Raw genomic sequence first — 22,636 nt, 5'->3', positions numbered from 1 at the left:
GGTGTGTTTGAAGTAGGGCGGTGAAGGGAAGGGCTAGAGTAGTTGAAGAGGCAGCTGGTTTGGACTGGAGTGAGTCCCCAGGTCTCCTATGCAAACTTCTGGACCATGAGCTGTTCCCTTAAAAGGGCCAAGGGAGAGACACCCCCATAGAGGTGCTGGACTGAATCCTTAAAGGGGCCACCGGAAGCAGGACTTTTTTCCAGTATTGAAATCACCAGCTGAGGGCAGGAACAGGTCCCCCATCTTTAGGATATCTCCCAGGTCTGGTGAGTTTCCCTCTTCCCCTTCCCTGGGTTGAAATCCTTACCCCAAGAATGGGCATTCCTAGGGAAGCAGAGATTTTCAGGAACCTCCCAGCACTCCAGGAAGTGGCAGAACCCTTCATAGCTTCTCAACAGCCTCCAGCCTTCAGCTCCCATTTTTAATTAGGGGATTGCCTGTGTGTGCACACGTGTACAAGTATGCAAACAGGGAATCATAATAATGGCCAACCATTGCTGAACACTTACTCGTAAGGTAAGTGATGGTAAACCTTTTATGTGCATTCTTGCTTAATCCTTACAATCTTATGGGGTTGACATACTATAATCCCTATATTAAAGATGAGGTTTAGAAAAGTAACTTAATTGAAGTAACCCATGTAAATTAAGAGGCAAATAGTAGGACTGGAATTCAGACTCAAGTTCATCTAATGCCAAAGCCCATTATATTGTCTTTTGGTCTCTTTTTTCTTACTCAGGAGGTATAGACGAGAAGGACGGCCCTGGGACTTTGAAAACTTGGGATCCTAATTCACCTAGAGTCCCCTTCCTCTCGTGCCTAACATTGTTCCCTTTATCCCTGAGGGTTAATTGTGAGATCTAAAGGGCCGCCAACTCATACTTGAGAACCAGTGACTTCCAGATGCCAGATAAGCCCATGCATCATTGAGGGGCTCCCTGCTCCACCCACTATTTTTAGCTGTTCCCCCCGAATCTGATGGGTTAATTCCCTGTACTGCAGTGGCCAAAGTCTTTGAGGTGTGTCCCTCTGAACCTCAGACCCTCTCTTGCTCCACCCTTCTGGCACAAGACCCAGAATGCATGCCAAGAAACCTGCAGAAGGTAGGAGAAGACTAGGTGCTCTCACCCCTTCTCTTCTTTGACCCCCACAAGTCACGGGCTAGTTTGGGTCCCAGGCCCCTGGTACCTATGGGGCCCGGCAGAAAGGAAGAGGGCAGGGTTCCCAGGTTCAGTTTCCAAAGAAATTATAAAAAAAAAAAAAAAATTGGTCACACTTGGAAGCCCAAAGCCAGCAAAATTTCTGACTGACTAGTGAGCCTCTTATATCAGGGAGTGATTTAGGGATGGTGTTTGAGATGCCTGCCTGCTGACTTAGTCGAGAGAGTATGATTAGATCAGGGTCTGGGCAGGAATGGGTTAACCAGTAAGCAAGGTACCAGTGGGCTGTAATCCATAGTGCACAATTTCACACATATCAAAGATATGGTGAAAAACAGGTGAAATTGTACACTAGAGATTAGTGAGCAAGCACAAGTAAGCCCATGCGTACCTTGCTTATTGGATAATCCATCTCTGAGTCTGGGGATCCCTGACTCTCTTTCCAGCACTGAACTTCAGAATTAAATACTAACGATAAAATCAGTAACTTTGCCCCGTGGGTCCTGGAGGCAATGGGTGCCCCTCAGGAGTGAACCCAGAATCTGATCTGGGCAGTGACTTTTGCCCATACTAGTGCCTGCCCCGGTATCGGTGAGAGATGGTGCCACATCCCACCATTGCATCTGTGCATAGACCCCTCTGGGTTCTCTTCTCTGTGCCTGGCATTTGGTAGGTGCTCAAGTAACGCTTGTTGAATGAAGGTGTCCTCTGCGCCCTTTGCCTTTCCTTTGTTTTTTGGAACCGTGGTCCTCTCCGGGCAGTTAACAGGAAAGTCAGAGCGAGTTATGGGGCGCCAGAGTTCAGCATCTAGCAAAAACTCGTGCCTCACACTGAGAAATGGAGCTATGATGTAGCCAGGTCAGGCTGATGAGTAAAGCAGGAGGTATTAGAGACTGGGGTGCTATGATCTGCCATAGAGTGGGATGCACTGGGAGCAGGGGTGGGAAAGAACTGTGGCTACTGGGGCCTTCTTTATCTGAGCACAGGAGAAGCCCTGCTTTAGCCCTCTTTGCCGGGCACGGGTGGATTAATGGTTTACTCTACATGAGAAGAAGCAGTAAGTTAAATTTTGAACCATCAAAGGGTTTTCTATGACCCTGTTCCCCCCACAGGGCCAGGAGAATGGAGGAGAAGCCAGCAGACCATGTCATCTGGCCTCTCTCTTCCTCCCCAGCCTTTATTATCTGGTTCCTTTGGGTCTTCCCCATTATTACCCCTCTTGGGGAGATTTAGGACCCCACAGCCAGACCCAGGGAACCTCCTAGGCTGTGAAAGGGCCAGCCAGCCAGCGTTGCCCCCTAGTCTGCTGTGCCTGGCTGTTTGGGTGATATAACAGCAGTTCCTACCCCCAGTGTTTGCTGGCAGCAAACATACCAGAGCCCTGCCTGCCCCCATCACCTCGTTCAGGTTTCTAAGATAACAGAAGGAGCCGTTGTTGTGTGCCCTCGAGTAGATTCCGACTTGTTGAGACCCTGTAGGACAAAGCAGAACTGTTCCACAGTGTTTCCTAGGCTGAAAATCTTTATGGGAGCAGATCGCCAAGTCTTTTCTCCTGCTGAGCTGCTTGCTGGTGAGTTCAAACCGCTGACTTTTCGGTTAGCAGCCGAGTGTTTACCATTGTGCTGCCAGGACTCCTTACAGAGAATGTAGAAGGCACAAATTCAATTTCTTTGGAAAACCAGTTGTCATCGAGTCAATTATGACTCACGGAGACCCCATGTGTGTCAGAGTACAACTGTGCTCCATAGGGTTTTCAATAGCTGATTTTTTGGGGAAGTAGATTGCCAGGCCTTTCTTCTGAGGCACCTCTGGGTAGACTCGGAGCTCCAATCTTTTGGTTAGCAGCCGAGTATGTTAACCATTTGCACCACTCCAATTTCTTTGGAACCCATCTCTAACTCCTTTTGGAAGCTGCTTTCTTTCTTTGAATGGGTGGTGGCAAGGGGGTGGGAGTAGGTGATGAAAAATAGTGTTGCCAGGTTTTGTTCAAAGTTAGCCACTAGCTTTCTTGGTGCTTGTCTTCTGGTTTTAGAAAAGCACTCAGGCTCCATAGTGTGATGGATCTGCTTTTTAAACTCAGCTCCACTGCCTGTCAGCTGTGCAATGTTGGGCCAGTTACTTAACCTCTCTGTGCTGCTTGTTTCTTCATATGTAAAATGGGGATAATAATGTCAATTTCAAGAAATGGCTGTTAGGGTTGCACATGAGAATGTAGGCGCTCACTATGAGTTAGCTCACTTTCCCAATATGCGGGCATCTTCAGCACCCCCCCACACCTCTAAGCTCCTTGCAGAATGCCTGCTTGGTGTGCGCTGAGGTCCAGTGTCTCTCTTTGAGCTCTTTTTACTTCCTTCCTGAGATTTTGAGACCCAGTCGCTCTAAATCAGGAGTTTGCAAATTTTTCTGTAAAGAGCCAGAGAGCAAATATTTTAGGCTTTGCAGGCCATCCGGTCTCTGTGGCAACTAGTCAACTTTGCAGTTCTCATGCAAAAACAACCATAAACAATATGTAAATAAGCGACTGTGGCAATGTTCCAGAACAACTTATGGACACTGAAATTTCAATTTCATATAATTTTTATGTTTCACAAAATGTTCTTTTTTTTTCTTCCCCAACCGTTTAAAAAAAGGTAGCAGGATGAGTTTGGCCCACGGTAGTTTGCCAACCCCTGCTCTACATTCCCAGAGGTCATTCTGTCCCCTTTCCCTTTGAAGAAGACAGCTTCCTTAGGGTCCCTCAGGGTCCCAGAGGACAGAAAAGCTATTTCGTGTTGCTCCTTTTTGTCCTGGTTGCATGCAGTCTTTTAGTCTTTTCCGCCAGAAAGTTGTTTATGATAATTAGTCCTCACGGCAGTGGTATCAGAGCCCTGATGCTGCAGTGGTTAGAGCGCTCAGCTGCTAATCAAGAGGTCCGCAGTTCAAACCCACCAGCTGCTCCACGGGAGAAAGATGTGGTAGTCGGCTTTTGTAAAGTCTTGGAAACCCTATGGGGCAGTTCTACTCTGTCTACACTGAGTCAGAATCTACTCGACGGCAGTGGGTTTGGTTTTGGTTTTGGCGGTTGTGTTAATGTCTATCCACGGATTGATTATTTATTCTCTCTCTCTTTTAACATAAAGAACAGTGAGGTTACCATCATGCAATACCTATTTCTGCTGCTGTCTTGGGCTTTCCTCTCTCCATGTCCATTTCTCCATGCCCCGTCTTCTCTCTGCCTCTAAATAATAACAATAATAATAGCATTTATTGAGTACCTAATATGTGCCAAGCAGAATATTAGTTGCATTCTATACATTATCATCAAATTGTTCAACACTCTTACCAGGTAGGTATTACCATTCCTGTCTTACAGGTGATTCTGAGACTCAAAAAAGTTAAGCAAGTTCCCAAGGTCATGTGGCTTACAAAGGTGGCAGAGCTAGCAAATTTGTTGTTGATTTTGTTTTCGTTGCTGATTTGTGACTTACGAGGCTCTGTGTGTTTCATAGTAGAACAGTTTCATAGAATTTTCTTGGCTGTAATCTTTTTTCTTTTTTAATCTTTAGCGAAGCAGATCACCAGGCCTGTTTCTCCCGAGGTGCCTCTGTGTGGGTTCAAACTGACCACCCCTTGGTTACCAGCCAAGCGCAAAACGTTTATACCATCCAGGGACTTTCAGCACTAGCAAACCTGACAGACTTCAAAGCCAGTATAACACCATAAAGAAATTGTAGCCTCAGAGTTTGGAACAACAGATGTCTCTGTTAAATATTATATTCTCCCATCCCACAGCACCCAGTAGAATGTTTAATAGATTGATGACCAGTGCAATCAGTGGAGGTCACAGACTCAGAGGCTGCAAGAGACACTGATGGTGTGTGATGGGGGGGTGACTTCCTATCCATAAGCAGGAAATAAGTCAAATGACTCCCTAGAGACCCTTTTGGCTTTTTTTTCCCCTGCTCTTCCCCAAGCGTCTGATCCCAGACCTATTTCAGAATCTCCTATCTCTCTGCTCAGCGGAAGCAGTGATGTGACATGATGTGATCTCATTCAGGAGCTAAATAAAGCCACTCCCTTGCACCATTTCCTGAGCTCAGGAGGCTGGGGGAGATGCCAGGGGGCTGGGAGAGTGCCCAATGGAAGGAGAAGCAAGGGCGAGAACACATCGAGGAGGGCCCAGCTTAAATTTCAGAAAACAGAAGGGGGTATATCTCAGTGTCTTAGTTACCTAGTACTGCTCTAACAGAAATACCATGAGTGGGTGGCTTTAAAGGACAGAAGTTTATTTTCTCCCAGTCCTGGGGCTAAAAGTCCAAATCAGGGTCTTGGCTGTGTCAATTCCTTCCTCGTGGGTAGTTCCAGGTGTTCCTTGGTTCCTTGGCTTGTAGATGATCCTCACAAGGTGTCTATCTTCTACCCACATGTATGAATGTCTGTGTGTAATCTTCTCAGAGGTGATTACATTTAGAACCCACACTACTCAAGTGTGATCTAATTAACATAACAAAGAAAACCCCATTTCCGAACAGGATTATTATCCATAGGTATGTTTGTTGTTGTTTAAGGAGCCCTGGTCGCACAGTGGTTAAAGTAATTGATTGCTTAGTTGCCTTCAAATTGATTTGGACTCCTGGTGACCCCATGTGTGCAGAGTAGAACTGCTCCATAGGGTTTTCAAGACTGTGACCTTTTGGAAGCAGATCGCCTGCTCTTTCTTCCCAGGAGCCTCTGGGTGGATTCGAACCGCCAAATTTTTGGCTAGTAGTTGAGCACTTAACCATTTGCACTACCCAGGGTTCCCTCACCTTCCCTTGTGCCCCTCAATTTCTATCCTCCTGTTCCCAGTCCTAGTTCCTCCTTTCCTAATGAATACCTCCAGTTCCAACTCTCCCCTCCACCTTAGCTTCTTAAAATAATTTTTGTCAACTTGCCCCAACCCCAATCCAAATCTCAGCTTTGGAGCCTCCTCAGGCTCTGCCCTGCTCTCTGCAGCTCTGCCCCTCCTGTTTACAGTGAGCACATCAAATGGCATGGGGCCCAAGTTTGTAGACAAGGAGGGAGAGGAGCTCTCCTGGTGGCTGGATAGGCTGCGGGCCTCTTGTACCTGGCTCCCAGATGAAGATGAACATGGATAGACATAGGGCCTAAGCCAGTTTCCCAGCTCTCACCTTTTCAATTCTTAGGCCAAGGATCAGAAGTCTCCCTTCCTTCCCCGAGGTAAATAGACACACAGTCAACACAGACACAACACCTTCTCCTCAGCAGCTCCCAGGTGGAGTGGAGCCAGTGGACAAATTGCAGTGACAGAGGGTGTCATGGATTGAATTGTGTCCCCTAAAAATATGTGAATCAATCTGGCTAGGCCATGATTCCCAGTATTGTGTGATTGTCTACCATTTTGTCATCTGATGTGATTTTCCTATGTGTTGTAAATCCTGCCCCTATGATGTCAATGAGGTGGGATAGGCCACAGTTAGGTTAGTGAGGCAGGACTCAATCTACAAGATTGGATTGTGTCTTTAGGCAATCTCTTGAGATATAAAAGAGACAAAGGGGGACCTCATACCACCAAGAAAGCAGTGCCAGGAGCAGAGTGAGTCCTTTGGACCTGAGGTCCCTGTGCAGAGAAGCTCTGAGACCAGGGGAAGATTGATGACAAGAACCTCCCCCAGAACTGACAGAGAGAGAAAGCCTTTACCTGGAGGTGACTCCCTGAATTCAGACTTCTAGTCTGTGAGAGAAAAAACTTCTGTTTGTTAAAGCTATCCACTTGTGGTATTTCTGTTATAGCAGCACTAGATGACTAAGACAGAGGGGAAGGGAGATTGAAGAAACACTTTCCAACAATCTAGCCTTTCCTGGGGCAATTAAGACAAGTTGGGGAAGAGTGGATACCCTCACAGAAAGCTTAGGAAGAGAGAAGATTCTGGCTAATGCTTCCTGGTTCTCCTCAGTCCTCCTAACATGTCAGTCACTGGAGGTGGTCCTGGGAGAAGGCAAGCCTGGGAGATTCAACCTAGAAGAAGATCTAGAGAGACACAGCCTAGGAGAGAGGTAGACAGAGGTATGCAGGAAATGTTAGTTCCCTTCCCTCCCCTCCACCATTTCGCTACTCTGGTGCTTGGTATTTCTTTCTGGAGTAGGGCTTTGCATTTCAACTTTAAGAACACCTGAATGTTCTTAACTCAGACATGCTGAGCCAAGGCCTGATGCCAGCCAGGGGTGTTGGGCAGTAAGAGCAATGTCCATTTGGGAGAAAGAGATGGAAGGGAGGTGTGATGTGGCTGATGCTTGGGGCCCTTCTGTCGGCTCTATGGGGCAAGGTTAGAAACGCTCTCTTACTCCCCAGGCAACCAAAATCTTAGAAAGAAGAAATTATAACACTCTCACTCAGGAACCTTTTTTTTGGGCTGCCTAGGATTTTTTAGGATCTCTGTGGATCCTCTGCCTTTGTATTAGCCTCCAACGGCTGCAGTAACAAATTACCACAACCTGAGTGGTTTATAAGAGTGGAAATTTATTATTTCACAGTTCTGAAGGCTGGTGGAAACCCTGGTGGCATAGTGGTTAAGCGCTATGGCTGCTAACCAAAAGGTTGGGGGTTCGAATCCACCAGGTACTCCTTGGAAACTCTATGGGGCAATTCTACTCTGTCCTATAGGGTTGCTATGGGTCGGAATTGCCCTGAGTGCAACGGGTTTGGTTTTTGGTTTTTTGGAGGCTTTTTTTTTTTAGCAGTCTGAAATCAGGGTGTTCTCTCAGAAGCCTCTAGGGGAAGATTCTTTCTTGTCTTCTCTGGTTAGCCCCAGGCAGTCCTTGGCTTGCAGCTGCAGCATAGCTCCATTATCACATGGCTGTTTTTCCTGTCTCTCCATGTCCCTTTTCTTTTATAGGACTTCACTCAGATTGGATTAGGACCCACCCTACTCCAGTATCACCTCATGTTAACAGATAACACCTTCAAAAACTCTATTTGGCTCTGAGTGGACTCATGGTGTGACCCCGAAGCAGCCATTCTTCGCCCGCTCTGTGCCTCAGTAAAATGAGCGGTGACTAGATGCTCCGAGCCCTGCTGACTGTGACCCGCTTCTAGTTACCGGGTTCCAGAGTTCCAGGACCTGCTCACCCTTCTCTGTTTTGATTCAGACTGGCCTGCGTGTGCCTCCCATGAACAGAGTCGACCCCGAGGTGTTCCTTGCAGATGGAGGCCTGGTACCCCAAGGCCACACTCGCCGCTGCCTGTCCATGGTTGAGTCCAGAGGGCAGCTAGAGGATGGGGAAGAAGAGGAAAGAAAAGAGGAGGGGAATGGCTTCCCGGGTGTGCCTCTCCGAAGGTCCAGTGCGTTTCGTGCCCATAGCTACAATTATGACCCCTTCAAAAGACATAGCTGGGGGCCTGACAGGGAGGTCCAAGACCCACAGAGCAGGTAAGTACCCAGGGGACCTCCTGTCCCTCTTCCCTCAAGTCCTAGACATATTTGAACCACACTTGAAGAATGACAGGAGTTGAGGAGACCTATTTCATGGCTTTGGTGAGGGTAGACCCTGCTTTTAAAAATGTGGCTGTCACAGTGGTCCTAGGTCCTTCTATCTGGTCTCAGGGGCACGCTGGGGGTTAGGAGTGGAGAGGAGTTGTGGAGTTGGGATGAGTAGCAGGACACCTGGATCTTACCTCCACCACCCGCATTAGATGTCATGGAACCATACAGCAGAGTCAGAGCAGGGAGGGACTCAGGGATCATATGGCCCACTCTCCTCTTTTTGCAGAGGAAGAAACTAGGAGGCTTCTTGAGAGAAGTGGTCCCAGGATCAGGGCATTAGGCTTGCCCCATTCTCAGATTCCTGCCAACCTGCTGGTTCCAGGCTAATTCACAGTACAGCCCTGCAATGGCAGAACAGCTACTGTTGCTCAGAGTTCTGCACAAGCTGGGGTAAAGGGACCCGGCTCTTCCCCCTCCCCTGGAAAATCCCCTACCACTTCCCCAAAGACAGAGGAAGTCAGAAAGAGAAGGCCCAGAGGTCATTGTGAAGAGTTCAGTGTGAGTGGTCACTGTTGGGGCCTGCAAGCCATTGAAGGACAGTGTCCCTCTGCTTTGGCCAAGGCCCTCTTGGATAAGTTTCTTTGGCTCTGGTGAGTGGATCAACTCTCTCTAGCTCCTGGGCAGGGCTGCTTGGGCTGGGTGAAGGGGAGGACCCTGGGCCTTGTCCCTGATCTGGCTTGGGTGGGAGCTCAGCTGAGAAACAATGCCCCCAAGATTGACGGCACCTGTCTAACAGCAGCTGGGTAAAAGCCGATGGCCTGGGCACCCCTTCTGTGGTGCCAACTGTACCTCAGGGTCTTCCAGGTGTCACCCTTCCCCATTGGGCATGGACTCTGCCTCTTGGGCAGAGGGGGCACGAAGCCTCGAGTGCACCATTTAGCTGGGTAGGAGCAAAGGTTGGTACCAGAAACCAGGCAAGGAGTAAGAATCCAGCTTGCCCTTCGCCTCCCCAAACATTGGCTTTCTTCTGGGGGCAGTGCTGTCCTCTGGCCAGCAGGGGCCGCCCTTGCCCATAGCCAGCTCTGCAGCTCTGCCAAAGCAGAGCCCCAAAGGGAAGCCAGTGTGAGTTTGGGCTGTGCCTATGCCAACAGGAAGGGCTGGGCTGGGGGCAAGCAACAGGGCAGAGCCAAGGCGGTGCTCTTGGTGCCCATCACTGGCCGCTGGACACAGAGGGCAGTGGTGCAATGTGTGTTTCAGGAGGAAACTTGAGGTGTCGGGATGCCCAGGCCCCCAGGAGGCCCCCTTATTGCAGAGCCAAGAGGAGCTGGACACCTTTCTGGGACTGCAGCACTACAGTGGCCAACCCTCCCTCATGGTACGGACAGACAAATCCCCCTCCCACCCTCTTGCCTGTCCAGCCGCCACTCTGTGCCTCTTCTGTTCTGCCAGCTGCTGGGTCTCTCTGTGCCCAGGCTTTGCTCTATGACTCCATCTGACCGAATCTGAATCTGTTGTCTGTGCCCCTCTGTCTGCTTCCCCGGGTCTGTGTGCTCTGTCCCGGACTCTTGCATCTTTCCTGGTATCCTGCCTCTGCCACTTTCTCTAAGACTCTCTGTTTTTTCTTTTCTGTATCTGTGTCTCTGTGTTGATGTGGGTGTCTTTGTGCCTCTCTCATTAAAAGGCCCCTGTTCCCCTAGTTTTTACAACCACATCTTTCTGGGGACCCCCATATTTCTCAGGTTTGAAGCCAGGCTTATTATTTGTGGGATTAAACCAAGCATCTGGTACCCTGAAAGATGACAGTTCTCTATCAAGATCATTAGGATTATCGAATGAGACAGAAGATAGAGAGCTTGCCCAACCTTCTGGTTTAAGGAATATAACTGGGGGCTCAAATCAGGATCTAAGAACCACTGAAGATTCACCAGGGCTTTAGAGACATCACTGGGTCAGCTGGCGAAGAGTCCCTGAGTACACGGAGATGTCGCCAGAGCCAGGTGGTTAAAGGCTGCTTCCCTCCAGCTCATCCTTTAGCTGGCCAAGGGTATCAAGTGTGGCCTCACTGTGTAGACGGCTGTGGTTTGGGCTGGGAGAAAGGGGATGTGTATAGCTCGATAGGAAACAGCAAGAGGCCATTTTATTCCATCTTCATTTTCCCTATCAGCATCTCTGGATGTCTCCCCCCACCCTGTTTCAATGTGAAGTAGTAGAGAAAATGGGGATTTTGCAGTCAAGCTGACCCCTAGATCCTTCATTTACCAGCTGGGTAATTTGCTTCATCTTTCTGGAAATCAGAATAATAAAACAGCTGTTGTTTTTGGGTGCTGTTAAGTCGATTCCGACTCACAGGGACCCTATAGGACAAAGTAGAACTGCCCCATATGGTTTCCAAGAAGCGGTTGGTGGATTCGAACTGGTGGCCCCATTGCGCCAGTAAAAAAAAAAAAAAAAGTATACATATAATTATATAATTATGTAATTACAAATTACATAATTTGCAATGGAGACTTGATACTTAACCAAACTCCACACCTCCTCCCTACTCCCCCAGCCTACCCCTGAGACCAGGTAGAAAGAAAAAGCTAGGACCACTGGGGGAGCCACACTTTGAAATTTGTAATTATGTAATTATAAATAACATAAAATTTACCATTAATAAAAACTGTCTTTTAAAATTGTGATTCGATGAAGAAAAGTGTTAAAGTGCCCATCACAGAAACTGGCCCACAGAATGAGCTAAAAAAAAAAATCACTGTTCCGTTTTCCTTTTCTCCCTTCCATTCCTTTGTACTTCTTTCCCTCTCTTCCGCCTTTCTCTTTTCCTCCTCCCTCCGCCTTCTTGGTATTGTATGTTTTCTTCTTTTCTGGTTCTTCCTAGTGTTTCTCTTTTCTGCCTCTCTGCTCTGATTCCTCTCTTCATTTAATCTTTTGGCCCTCCCCTTAATTTTCTCTTTGTCTATGTATTTGGGGTTTTCGTTGTTTTTTTTGTTTTTCCTTTGTGCGTTAGCATATGGGAATAAGTGTTCTACCAAAGTCCACCCATCAAAAGCCTGAGACTCAGTAGGCTAGACCAGGGGCTGCAGATTGGTGGTCCACGAGCCAAGTCTAGCTCCAAAATTTGTCTTGTTTGGCCAGTACGGGTGCTTACACTTTTTAAAACTCAGATGTCCTTAAATGGGACCTGTGCTCTCCAGTTTGCTAGAGTTGCTAATAGTTTCTCTTGTATTTTTCTCCTTGCCTTTTCAGTATAGTGTTTAAAAATGAGTACCCACTAAATCAACCACCCATCTCAAGAACTAGAACTTCAGCAACACATTTGTGTTTACTTAGGCATTTCTCATTTCTATTCCCTTGCTGCCCCTCCAGAGGTAAACACTACCTTGAATTTTGTTTATCACTCCTTTGCCTTTATTTAAAAAAAAAAAATTTTAACACAGATATATGTATTATGCAGTAATACACTGGAAACCCTGGTGGCACAGTGGGTAAGAGCTACGGCTGCTAACCAAAGGGTCGGCAGTTCGAATCCGCCAGGCACTCCTTGGAAACTCTATGGGGCAGTTCTACTCTGTCCTATAGGGTCGCTATGAGTCGGAATCGACTTGATGGCACAGGGTGGGGTAGTTAATATATTATTTCACTTTGTTTGTTTCCCAGTTTTAAAACGATGGAGTCACATCTACAGAATTTTCTATAACTTGCGTTTCATTCAGCATTATGATTCTAGTTTCTATTCTATGCTATTAGAAAGAATGTTGTGAACATCCTTATATAAGTCTTTTGGTGCACATTTGTATGAATTTCTCTAGGGTGTATATCTTGGAGTGAAATTGCTGGGTCATAAAGTTAGTAGAAATTCAGTTTTACAAGTTAATGCCGTTAATGCTGAATTATTCTCTACTCCCACCAACAGTATGTAAGAGTTCCCATTGAGCTGCATCCTCGCCAACATTTGGTGCCATCAGACTTCTTAATTTTTGCCAGTCTAATGGCTATAAACCTCACTGTGGTCTTAATTTGAATTATCTTCTTACAAATGGAATCGAGCAGCTTTTCATATGTGTATTGGCCATTTCATAGCGACCCCAGGGTCGCTATGAATCAAAATCTACTTGGAGGTACACAGTAACATTGGCGATTCGTGTTTCCTCTTCTGTGAAATTCCTGTTCATGCCTTTTGCTCATTTTTCTAATGGATTCTTTGGTTTATTTATTTCTTTATTGTTTTGAAAGTGTTCTTTATATATTGTGACGACTAATCCTTTGTTGTTACATGTGTTTGCTGCAATGATCTTTTCCCAATTTGTGGCTTATCTTTTCCCTCCTCTGTGGAATCCTTGGGAAACCCTGGTGGTTTAGAGCTACGACTGCTAACCAAAAAGCCGGCAGTTTGAATCCACCAGCCTCTTCTTGGAAATCATATGGGGCAGTTCTACTCTGTCCTATAGGGTCACTAGGAGTCGGAATTGACTTGACAGCAACAGATGGATGGTATGCTTAAATAAACAGAATTTTAAAATTTTTAACAAATTAACATATTAAAGTATATATAACATTACATACAGAAAGTACATGAAATGCTTTGAGATTTTTATTGGACCTTAATTTTCTCTAAAGATTGATTTAGGGAAAGTTGACATCATTACAGTATTGAGTCTTCTCTTACATAAAAATACCATGTCTCTCTGTTTAGTTAGGTTTTTCAAACATTGTTCAATAAATTTTTATAGTTTTACCTATATAGGTCTTTTAGATTTTTTTAAGATTTACTCTTAGGTACATTATAGGATTTTTTTGTTTGTGTTTTTGATCTTTTTAAATTTCAGCCATTCTGGTGGGTGTCTTAGTGGTATCTCATTTTGGTTTTAATTTTCATTTCTCTTTTGAAAAATGACTTTGAGCACCTTTTCATATGCTTATTGGCCATGTGGCTATTTACTTTTGTGAAATGCCTGATCAAGTCTTTTGACCCTATTTTTTAATAGCTTGCCTTTTTCTTATTGGTTTGTAAGAGTTCTTTACATATTCTGAATATAAACACTTTGTCAGATATATCTATTGTGGATACTTTGTCCCAGTCTGTGACTTGAGTTTTTACTTTGTTAATAGCATTTTTTTTTAAATAAATTGTGCTTTAGGTGAAGGTTTATAGAGCAAATTGGTGTCTCATTAAACAATATGCCTACTGTTTTCTGACATTGGTTGCTAACCCCAGGAAGTGTCAACACTCTCCCCTTCTTGACCTTGGGTTAATAGTGTGTTTTTGTTTTTTTTTTCAATGAGCACAAGTTTGTCATTTAGATGAAATCCAATTTATCAATGTTTTAATGGTTAGTGCTTTTGGTCGTGTTTAAGAAACCTTTACCTACCCCAAGGATGTAAACATTTTCTCCAATATTTTCTTCTAGAAGCTTTATAGTTTCAACTTTCACATTTAGGTCTATGATTTTTCTTGATTTTTATGTATGGTAGAGGTCAAGGTTAATTATTTTTTCATGTAAACATCCAGTTGCTCCATCATCATTTACTGAAAAGACCTTGCCTTTCCTGTTGAATTGCCATGGTGACTTTGTTGGAAATCAAGTGGCCATATCTGTGCAGGTCTATTTCTGGGCCTTCTTTTCTGTTCCATTGATTTATCTATCCTTATGCCAATATCACATCATCTTAATTGCCATAGCTTTATTGTAAGGAAACCCTGGTGGTGTAGTGGTGAAAAGCTACGGCTATAACCAAAAGGTTGGCAGTTCGAATCCACCAGGTGCTTCTTAGAAACCATATGGGGCAGTTCTACTCTGTCCTGTAGGGTTGCTATGAGTTGGAATCAACTTGATGGCAAAGGGCTTGAGTTTTTTTTGGTTTTATTATAAGTCTTAAAAATCTAGTAGTGTAAGTCCTTCAACTTTATTATTTTTCTTCAAGATTATCTTGGTTATTCTAGGTCCTTTGCATTTCAATAGAAATTTTAGAATCAGCTTTTTAATTTCTAAAAAATCCTGCTGGATTCTGATTGAAATTCCATTGAATCTAAAGATTAATTTGGGACAAGCTGAAAATGTACTTAATTTATTCCTGTCAATATATGATCTTAAAAAAGAAAACCCTCAAATATTCCCCTCCTAACAGGGATGAACAAAGGATTTGGAATCTTAAAGATTTTTTTGACTTTGGGAAATACTTCAAATCTTCAATATCCTTTTTTTTTTTTTTTTTTTGTCTGTCCCTACAATATCCTTCTTGAAAAAAATTAATTTAGGACAAATTGACATTGTTACAATATCAAGGCTTCTTATCCATGAAAATAATATATCTCTCCCTCTAGTTAGGCTTTTTGAAAAAACGTCTTTTAATAAGGTATTAGTTTTCTTCCTACAGGTTTTGCCAATCTTTATTAGATTTATTCCTAGGTATCTAATAGTTTTTGTTGCAATTATAAATCCTTATTTTAAATTATGTTTTGTAATTGTTTTGGGTTTATGGAAATGGAATTGAATTAATCCTTGTGTAGTGATCTTGGAGTCATTCATGTTGCTAAACTCGCTTGTTAGTTCTAATAATTTACCTGTGGATATATTAGGGCTTTTGTAAGTAGGCAATCATATTGTCTAAATGATAGTTTTGTTTCTTCTTTTACAGTTTTCATTTCTTTTTCTTGCCTTATCGTGCTGGTTACGACTCTAGTACGATACTGAATAGAAATGGTGATAATGGACAGCCTTGTCTTGTTTTCGATCTAGAGGGAGTACAAATCGATTTTGGCTTTAAGTTCTTGAAAGATACTCTTTATCAGCTTAAGGAAGATCCCTTCTATTCCTAATTTCCATGGCTTTGGTTTTACAAAATATGGGTATTGAATTTTTATCCTGTGCTTTTCTGCTTTTATTGAGATGGTCATATTTTGTCTCAGACTGTTGAGGTGAATTTTATTTAAAGGTTTTTCTCATGTTAAACTACCCTTGTATTCTTAGCATAAATACAACTTTATCATAATGGGTTATCTTTTTTATACACTGCTAGATTTCTTTTCTTTTTTTTTAAGTTTAATTATTTATTTATTGTACTTATAGATGAAGGTTTACAGAACAAACTAGCTTCTCATTAAACAGTTAGTATACATATTGTTTTATGATATTGGTTAACAACCCCACGAAAGGTTTAATTACTTTGTGACTCAGTTATTTTTATTACCTGTTATTTGGCTTTTACTAATATAGTCATTTCCACGTATTTAGAACATACAAATTTTTGTCCTCCTTTAAATACACCTATTACAGGATTAGTGTGTTTTTCAAGTTATTATATTTTAAGAAATAATTGTTCTGCTTTGCTTTCTTGCTGTTTGCTTATGTAGCCATTAGCATGCTATTCAGTAACAGCTTTGCTCCTGGTTCCATAAAAAACAAAGAGTCAAGCTTGTTGACCCTGCAGGTATAGTTTGATTAGAAAAACTAAGAATTTAGTCTTTGTGCAATATTTTAGTTGTCATCTATATCCTGAATAAGTGAGGTTGCTAGGAACATGAGTTCAGGATAAATCAAGATAAATAAGGTTGTTATTACAGGTTTGTGTTTTTAAGTATATTTTTAAAGCTGGAGAAAGAGAAATTTAAATTAAAATTGTGTCTTAGTAAATGGAGCATGTGTTCCACAAGACCAAAATAGACTTCTTTTGAATAGGTACACTGCTGGATTTCATATGTGATACGGTTATCTGTTGCTACATAACAAACCACCTCCAAACTTAATAGCTTAAAACAACAACCATTTTGGAGTGGTGGGTTCACAATTCTGTAGGCGGGTAATTGGGCTAGGCTCAGTTGAGTAGTTCTGCTGGTCTCACCTGGACTCACTTGAATAGGGTTTGATGGTCAAGGACAGTTACTCACATTTGTCAATTGGCAGGCTGCTAGATGGGATACCTTGGTTCTCATTCACATGACCTTTCCAGAAGGCTAGCTTAGGCTTGTTCACATAGCAGTAGCATTCCAAGAGCGTGAGAGTGGAAGCTTTAAGGCTTCCTTGAAGCCCTGGCTCAGAAATCACATCTGCCCTTTAATGCCTCTTCTGCTGCACTCTGCTCATCAAAATAAGCCTCAAGGCCAGCCTAGATCCAAAGAGGAAAGAAATAGGTAAACGCCTTCTTAATGGGAGGAGCTGCAAATAATTTGTGGTCATTTTAAATCAACTACAGTTTGCTAATATTTTGTTTGGGATTTTTGTACTTATGTTCATAAGAGAGATTGACCCATAATTTTCCTTTGTTGTACTGTCCTTATGTAGTTTTAGAATCAAGGTTATACTTGTCCTATTGAAAGAGTTGGAGGGTATTCTTATTCTATCCTTTGGAAGTGTTTGCATAAAATTTCAGTGATCTGTTCCTTGAAAGATCTGTCCCTTGTCTATAAAGCAGTTTTGGCCTGGTATTGTTTTGTTTTGTTTTGTTTTTCTTCATAAGAAGATTAACTATTGATTCCATTTATTTAATAGGATCATTCAGATTTCTTATTTCTTCTTGACTCCGCTTTGGTAAGTTATATGTATATATATATATATATCTTTTTTTTTTAAGAATATATTTTGTTTGTGTTTTCAAAATTATTGGCATGATGGGCCATTGAGTCAGTTCTGACTCATAGTGACCCTATAGAACAGAGCAGAACTGCCCCTATAGGGTTTCCAAGGAGCAGCTGGTAGATTTGAACTTATGATCTTTTGGTTAGCAGCCAAGTTCTTAACAATTGTGCCACCAGGGCTCCAGAATTGCTGGTAGTAGTCTTTTTTTTAATCATTGTTCTTTCTGTAAGTAGGTCTACATTTTCACTCTAATTTTATTTGTACCTTCTCTTTCTTTTTTCTTTATCACCCTTATCAGAGGTTTGCCCATTTTTATTTAAACAAAACAAGCAAACAAACAAACAACTCTTGGCTTTACTGATCATTTCTTTTCTTTGTTTACTACTTCATTGATTTCTGCTTTTATCCTTGTTCCATCTTACCTTATGTTTTTTGGGGGGGGGGTTGTTCTGTTGTTCCTTTTCTAACTTTTAAAGTTCACTTCACTCATTTATTTCCGGCTTTTTAAAATTGTCAATGTAAACCTTTTAAGGCTATAAATTGCCCTTAAAATACCACTTTGGCTGTCTCCCACAAGTTTTGTTCTGTAGTATTTTTATTATTGCTAAATTACAAAGTATCTTTAAATATCCGTTATGATTTCTTCTTTAATCAATACTTTATTTAGAAGGATGTTCTAATGTTTCTAAATCTATAGAGATTTTTGTTTAAAATTAAAAAAAATTGAAATATACCTACAGAAAAGTATATAACACTTACTTATACAGTTTAATGAATAATTAGGAAGCAAACACCTGTGTAAACACTCCAGGTTAAAAAAAAAATAGAGTATCACTAGAACCCAGAAGCCCCCTCCCCCATTCATAACCCTCTCTCCCCTAGCAGAGATGACCACTTTACTTTCGAGATTGATTTTCTCTATAGATTTACCATCTATGTATGCACCTTTATGCAATATCAATTAGTTTTTTGCGTACTTTCAACTTTATATGAATGTAATCATACAGTATATAAATCTTCTGTGCCTTGATTCTTCACTCAACATTATATTCGTGAGATTTATCCACATTGTTGAGTGACCTTTGGTTTTCTCATTTTTGTTGCTGAATAGTATTCTAATGTATATACATACTCTTTATCCAGTCAACTTAAGATGGACTTTTGGGTTGTTTCCTGTGATCTCTAATGGTATAGATCCTTTGAAATGTGTTAAGATTTGTTCTATGGTCTAATATGTGGCCAGTTTATTAATGCTCCATGCAGACTTGAGAGAAAAGTTATTCTCTAATGGTTGGCTGTGTGGTCTATGAATGTATCTACTCCCTATTGGTCTTAAACTCAGACTGTTTCAGTTTTTTTTTTCATTACCGATCTGGCCCCTATAAGTTTGTCACTTCTAGAAACCATTCGGGGTAAATGTTTTCACTTCTGAGGTATTTTCTATATTAAGAAAACCTGGGCTTGAATTGTAGCAGAGTGATGAATACTAAATAGCAGGAATAACTTCCCAACTATTTCAAGTGGAATATCCCAGATACGGGTAGTAGAGAGACGTGTTTGAAGAAGTGCCAAGCTGTGGAAAAGCAAAGAGCATGGAGGGAAGATGGATAAAGCCTGAACTCTGGGTGAGGACTCTTGACATGATTCTAGGGTCAGGGTTCCTGTCATCCATCTGCTGGCCCCTCGGACCACTTGGCCACTGGCAGGCTTTCCAAATCTGTATCCATGAGTGGCATCGATGGCTTCTTGGGCTGCTTGGATCCTGCTGGTGAGTATACGTGGGAGCTAAGCAACAGTGGCTCTTTCCCCAGTCCATCTTACCACCACTCCTCAGATCCAGCTGTTTGCATCCAGATGTTCTGGATTATGTCTAATCACACACCCTTGCAGCCCTTTAATGAGAGGTTTAATTCAGGCCTCTGACATTCTGAAACTCTCATTCCAATGAAGGACATAGGACAGAGTGAGGGTCTCCAACCTCCCTTGCCAGCAGAGATGGAGGACAGTTACCTGCAATGTACCTTGTCCTCAGGATGGGGTATTGAGAGCTCAGTGTGAAACCTCTGTCCTCCCCATTCGCCAGACACAGAACTAAGACTTCAGGCCTCAGCCCCCTTCTCCACAAAACCCTGGTATTTTGTCCCCTGGCTCCTAAGTTCTCCAGCTCTGCTGTGCTGAGACCCCGCCTTCCCTCCCTGCTCCCTAGCACCCGCCCTCAGGAATGGCGTCACATGCACCTGCAGCTTGGGAACCTGATCCAGGTGGAGGAGGTGGGGGAGGCAACCCTGGGCGCCTTTGTCTGGCTTTAGCCAGACATTTCTCTTCTCCTTTTGTGTTGGCAGGGAATTTATCACAGTCCCCTGCCGCTGATCTCAGCAAAGGGTAAGTTTGGGGCACTCAGAGTCTTTCAAAGGCCTAGATGCGGGAGGAGCAATGGGACGGGTCCTGGATTTTGTAGCCCCAAATATCTCTCTGCTTCTGAAACATTGCTCAACCTCTAAATATTCTAACAATTCTTCTCTCAAGCCAAGTAGAATTCACTCTCTTCCCTTTGGCGAGAGAGGAAAGGTTCAGCAGGTTCCAAGTAGTCCCGTGGGATGGGAAAGCGATTAGGGAAAGAGAAAGCGTATCCAGAGCACAGGGTGTCAGTTCAATAACAGAGCAGGAATTGCTTGCTGCCGTCAATGCATAAAGGTGAGTGGGCAGATTAGCTGTTGGGACAGTCTCAGGTACACAGTGACCAAGGACCACGGATGAGAACTGGATGGCTCAGATAACTGAACCGTGGGGAATGGCTCTAACAAGAGTTGGGCAAGGGCTGTAAAGCGCCAACAGGAGAGGGCAGGGGTTGAAGGCACAGTTTAGGAGTGGATGTGGAGGCTGGGAGATTTCCATAACTGTGTAAATAAGCATGTAACATTGGCACCTGTTTATTTGGCTCCCACAGCTGAAGCCTGATCACAGTGGGTCAGTCCCCTACAACAGTGTGGGTGTGTGAGCAAGTAATGGGCTCTTTAAGATAGCAGGCTCTGATTTGTGGTCCTGAGAATCTCTAGCTGACACATCCTCCTGGCTCTGGGTTTGGGATTAGCTCATGGGATAGGGCTGATGAAATCCCAGGAAATTCAGTCCTTACTGGCTCTAGGCCCAGAGGCCCTTTCCAAATAGCCGAGAGGGTCGCACACAGGGTTCTTGTTTTGCAAGGGGAAAATGCCCCCCCTGGGGAGCCCCCACCTCACAACACTTCCGCTGAGGAGCAACACGGCTGAGGAGCAACACGATCGAGGAAATTGGGCCCTCCAGTCCTCGTCCTCAGCCTGGATTAGGTAGGAAGGGGGTGTCTTTGGTTATCTGGGAGGAGCCTGGGATTTTCCTCATAAATAGAGGGGCCTGGGAAACTCAAGTGTCCACACCAAGAAGCCTTAGGAGGTGGGGGGAGGGAAGGGAGACGGAACTGTCTCTCTGGCTGAGTCCTTCCTCTCTCTGCCTCACCGTTTGAGTCCTCCTCATCATATCTCCATTCTCTCTCTCCTGATCATGGCACCTTCTTCCACCATCTCTCTGGGAGTATCTTTTTCTTCCTTTCCTGCTCTGTCTGCATCTCCTCACCTCTTTTTTCTTTCTCTGCAGTCACTGGGGCGGCAGCTGTAGCCAACTGGAAGGGGGCTCAGGTACATCGGCAGGCTCTTCCCTGCGACGGACCTTCAGCTTCCTCTTGGGCATGACCGGAAAGGCCAAGGTAGGAGTCAGCTGGGGAAACAGGAGGCTTGGGACCCATGGCCCTCCCCAGTTCCTATCCTCACTATTTCCCCCAACCCCTCACCCTCAGTTCCTCGTTAGACAGAGACTCAGGGCAATTGGTTCAAAGTTTAAGTAAACACATACTGTCTCTCCCAGCCTCCCTCCCTACATCCGAGTAAATCACCTTTTCTCTGCTTTCCCATGTCTCCAGCTTAGCAGCCAGCTGTGGACAGCTGGAAGAGGAGAAGGGCCAGGAGCCTCTGAAACTAAGGGGTGGCCTAGCCCTCCCACCCTTTCTGCCTCACATAGCTAAGAGGTGGGCAGCAGAAGTTGTAAGCATTGGATGTAATAATGATAATAATTAAAGCAATACTTTTACTTCTTCATAGAGTATTAGGGTTTGCAAAGTGCTTTTTACACTCATAATTTTATGGGTGGATACAGCAGCTGAAGGAGTTGAAATTAGACCATAGGCAGAGTGGCAGCCAGGGAAGTATATGATTATGGAAGAACACGCATAGCCACACGTGTGCTCAGTTCTGGCCCCAGGAAGGTGAAGGCACATAGCCCTCTTTCTCATCACCAACCCCCATGCTCTGGTGAAATGGCGCTCTGCCTCCCACAGCTTGAATTCATTTCTACTTTTTTCATTTATTGGCAAAATGAGCTACCCCTCTTTTTCTCTCATGGCCTCCTCAAGTATATGTGTACTTCCCCACCCGGGGCAGCTTCTGAGCATTGGGAGAAAACTCCAGAGAAGACATCGTCATATTCACCTCAGAGTCCTGGGATTCTCACCTTAGGGCTGCCTGGGCTCCTCCCAGTCCCCTGCAGTGTCAGAGCTCTCTTCCCCAGCCTTTCAGCTGGGATTCCCCTTGCCTGGGGCACTCAAGGAAGGCCAGATGAAACCACGTGGTGTTGTTAGCATCTTCTCACCACAGGCCATGGGTGGGGCATTGTGGTTGAGGTAGGCCTGAGGCCAGTGGAGCCCCAGAGAAAGAGATGCAGTCCAGAATCTTAAAGCTGGGGCTGGGAGAGGGCAGGTGGGGGAGGGAGGAGCAGAGTTCTCTAGAGAGTAAAACAGAAATGGAGGCTTTGGGGTCTGAGTCCCATCTCCCCACAGGCTCTCAGGTTCCAGGTAGGAGAGTCTGATGGTAGAATCACCCTGTTTTCCCCACCCTTGGCCTAACAGGTGGGGGATTGATTAGCCCTGTGAAGGGCAATGTGGGCAGAGACTCTGGAGTCCAGACAGGCAGCAGGAAAGAGCCAGAGTAAGTCTGGACATTTTCCCACTGGGCCTTTCTTTCCTCACCGGGGTCTCTGGTCCTGCCTCCTTCTGTTTTCCTCCTGTTATCTCCTCATCCATCTTCTTTCCACCCTATGAATACCTGTTTCTGCTTCACTTAATCTCTTCCTCCTCCCAGACTTTCTCCCCCTTATTCCAGCTCAGGATGGGGGCCATGAAGCAGGAAAAGGGAGGTGCGGCTGGAAAGCAGCTCAGTCAAGCAGTGGGAGAAGGAAGTGGCTTATTCCTTCTCACTTGACCGGCATTGTACAGTTGACAGAACACTTTCCCAGAGGTCATCTCATTTAATTCTTATAACAGCTCAGGCAAAGATAAGTGTTTTAACCTCCATTTTACAGGCAAGATAACTTAGAGGCTAGGCTACTTGCCCACTATCTCACAGCTACTAAGAGG

General features: G+C 44.3%; 1 protein-coding gene across 5 annotated transcripts in view; it reads left to right on the top strand.

The window, feature by feature from the left end:
- Positions 1-9,151: 9,151 nt before the first annotated feature.
- The window catches only part of ARHGEF2 (Rho/Rac guanine nucleotide exchange factor 2), a 39,693-nt gene continuing 26,208 nt past the window's right edge, over positions 9,152-22,636 (top strand). For 3 of the 5 annotated variants that reach the window (XM_023554068.2, XM_023554067.2, XM_023554072.2), the window contains exons 1-6: positions 9,152-9,273; positions 9,881-9,998; positions 17,110-17,148; positions 18,847-18,964; positions 19,539-19,578; positions 20,827-20,935. In XM_023554068.2, the coding sequence (XP_023409836.1) occupies positions 9,996-9,998; positions 17,110-17,148; positions 18,847-18,964; positions 19,539-19,578; positions 20,827-20,935 (309 nt within the window). In that variant the 5' untranslated portion in view covers positions 9,152-9,273; positions 9,881-9,995. Of the gene's footprint in view, positions 9,274-9,880; positions 9,999-17,109; positions 17,149-18,846; positions 18,965-19,538; positions 19,579-20,400; positions 20,523-20,826; positions 20,936-22,636 lie in introns of those variants that run through there. The other 2 variants (XM_023554069.2, XM_010594823.3) reach the window with 2 other exon arrangements.

The sequence above is a fragment of the Loxodonta africana genome, chromosome 3 (assembly GCF_030014295.1).
Source record: "Loxodonta africana isolate mLoxAfr1 chromosome 3, mLoxAfr1.hap2, whole genome shotgun sequence".
Lineage (NCBI taxonomy): Eukaryota > Metazoa > Chordata > Mammalia > Proboscidea > Elephantidae > Loxodonta > Loxodonta africana.
The sequence above is the reverse complement of the archived record's forward strand: the minus strand, read 5'-3'. Positions and strand labels throughout refer to the sequence as shown.